At 38.5% G+C, this 1,847-nt stretch overlaps 1 protein-coding gene across 1 annotated transcript; it reads right to left on the bottom strand.

The window, feature by feature from the left end:
* Positions 1-441: 441 nt before the first annotated feature.
* On the bottom strand, positions 442-1,392 carry LOC145068294 (uncharacterized). The gene is made up of 3 exons (XM_079015244.1): positions 1,164-1,392; positions 820-1,097; positions 442-675 (listed from the first exon to the last, which is right to left on the bottom strand). The coding sequence occupies exons 1-3, from the start codon at positions 1,390-1,392 to the stop codon at positions 442-444; spliced, it is 741 nt and encodes a 246-aa protein (XP_078871370.1).
* Positions 1,393-1,847: the final 455 nt, after the last annotated feature.

The raw sequence follows: 1,847 nt of genomic DNA, 5'->3' as shown, positions 1-1,847 counted from the left end.
CCATTATGCTCATTTCAAATTTACTCTCCATCAACTTCCTGAATTCAGCTGTTAAGCTAGGATTCGTAGAGCCGAAGATGATATCATCAACATAAATCTGAACTATCATAAGATGTTCGCCTTTTTTCTTTCGGAAGAAGATTGGGTCAACCGAACCTTGTTTAAATTTTGACATTTTTAAGAAGCGAGTTAAAGTTTAATACCAGGCTTTCAGTGCTTGCTTTAATCCATAGACTGCTTTATCCAACACATAGCAATGATCAGGGAATTTCTTATTCACAAACCTTGGTGGTTGCTCAACATAAACAGTTTCCAATTCTCCATTCAAAAATGCACATTTGACATCCATTTGGAAAACTTCGAAGTTTTTAAGAGTAGCATACGCCAATAAGATTCTAACTGATTCCAACCTAGCTACAGGAGAGAAGGTTTCCACATAGTCTATTCCTTCCTCTTGGCAATAACCTTTGACCACCAACCGAGCCTTTTGCGAATGACATTCCCTTCCTTATCCAACTTATTTCTAAAGACCCACTTCAAGCCAACCACAGACACATCCTTTGGTGTAGGTATCAGCCTCCAAACTTGGTTACGTTCGAACTCATGAAGCTCATCTTGCATTGCTTGGACCCAATCTGAATGATCAAGTGCAACATTTATAGTTTCTGGTTCAATCTTGGAATCAAACGAATTAAACATACAAAATTCAACTTTAGAGAATAATGCAGTTTGTTTCGCTTTCAATTGAGAACGAGTAAGAACTTTTTCTGAAGTTTCACCAATAATCTATGCTTTTGGATGGTCCCTTGTCCATTTTACTAACAGAGGATAATTTGGATCATATGCGAGGTCTAATTCAGCGTTGACTTCAACTTCAAATTCTAATTGATCATCATCACCTTCGTCAGTTGTATTTCCTTTCTCCCCCTCGACTGGCGAAGTGTAATCTGTGGCAACATCAAAGGTTGCATTCTCTGTGGGAGTGGGATTCTCCCCCTCAATAGGACTACTATTGTGTGGTTTTGGAGCAGAAGTTTCCCCTTCACCTGAACCTTTATGAGGTGGGGACGAAATTGGATCCTCCCCCTCGAAAGATACTTTGTTTGTTTTTGATGCAGTTGAACTTTCCCCCTAAAACTTTGAGTCTGTTGACGGTGGATTACCCTTAGCTGTCGGAGGTTCACTTTCCACATCTTTGGCAGCTTCAACTATAATCTTCATGAGATTATCAATTTTGTTATCTGCTACTTTTGCTTCTGAGTGTGCCATTTTCTCTGGTTCGTCAAACAGCCGCATGTATTCATCAAATAGGTTGGCTATTGGAACTGAGACTTGTCCAGATTCTGGAAAAATTTCTCCTAAGTCACTTTCACTTCTTTGAACTTTCTTCATGTAGTTATCGTCGAAGGTGACATAATAGGTTTCTTCAATTCGTTTTGAGCATTTATTCAACACTCTATATGCTTTTTATGTTAGTGAATAACCCATAAAAATTCCTTCATCGGCTTTGACATCAAACTTATTTCGGTTCTCTTTAGAATTGAAAATAAAGCACCTAGAACCGAATATGTGGAAAAATTTGACATTTGGCTTTCGGTTGTTTAAAATCTCATATGAAGTAATTGAGAATCTCTTGTTTAGCAAGGACCGATTCTGAGTGTAGCATGCGGTTGCAACAACATCAGCCCAAAAATATAACGGAAGTGAAGCGAAACTAAGCATGGTTCTAGCTACCTCACAAAAAGAACGGTTTCGTCTTTCAACAATCCCATTTTGTTGTGGTGTATAAAGGGCCGAAAAATTGTGAGTTATCCCCTTGTCATCCAGAAAGCTCTCAAAATCGTTAT

Source organism: Lactuca serriola, chromosome 8, assembly GCF_051521515.1.
Source record: "Lactuca serriola cultivar US96UC23 chromosome 8, Lser_US96UC23_V15, whole genome shotgun sequence".
Taxonomy (NCBI): domain Eukaryota; kingdom Viridiplantae; phylum Streptophyta; class Magnoliopsida; order Asterales; family Asteraceae; genus Lactuca; species Lactuca serriola.
Note: the sequence above shows the minus strand (reverse complement) of the source record. Positions and strands in the feature narration are given on the sequence as shown.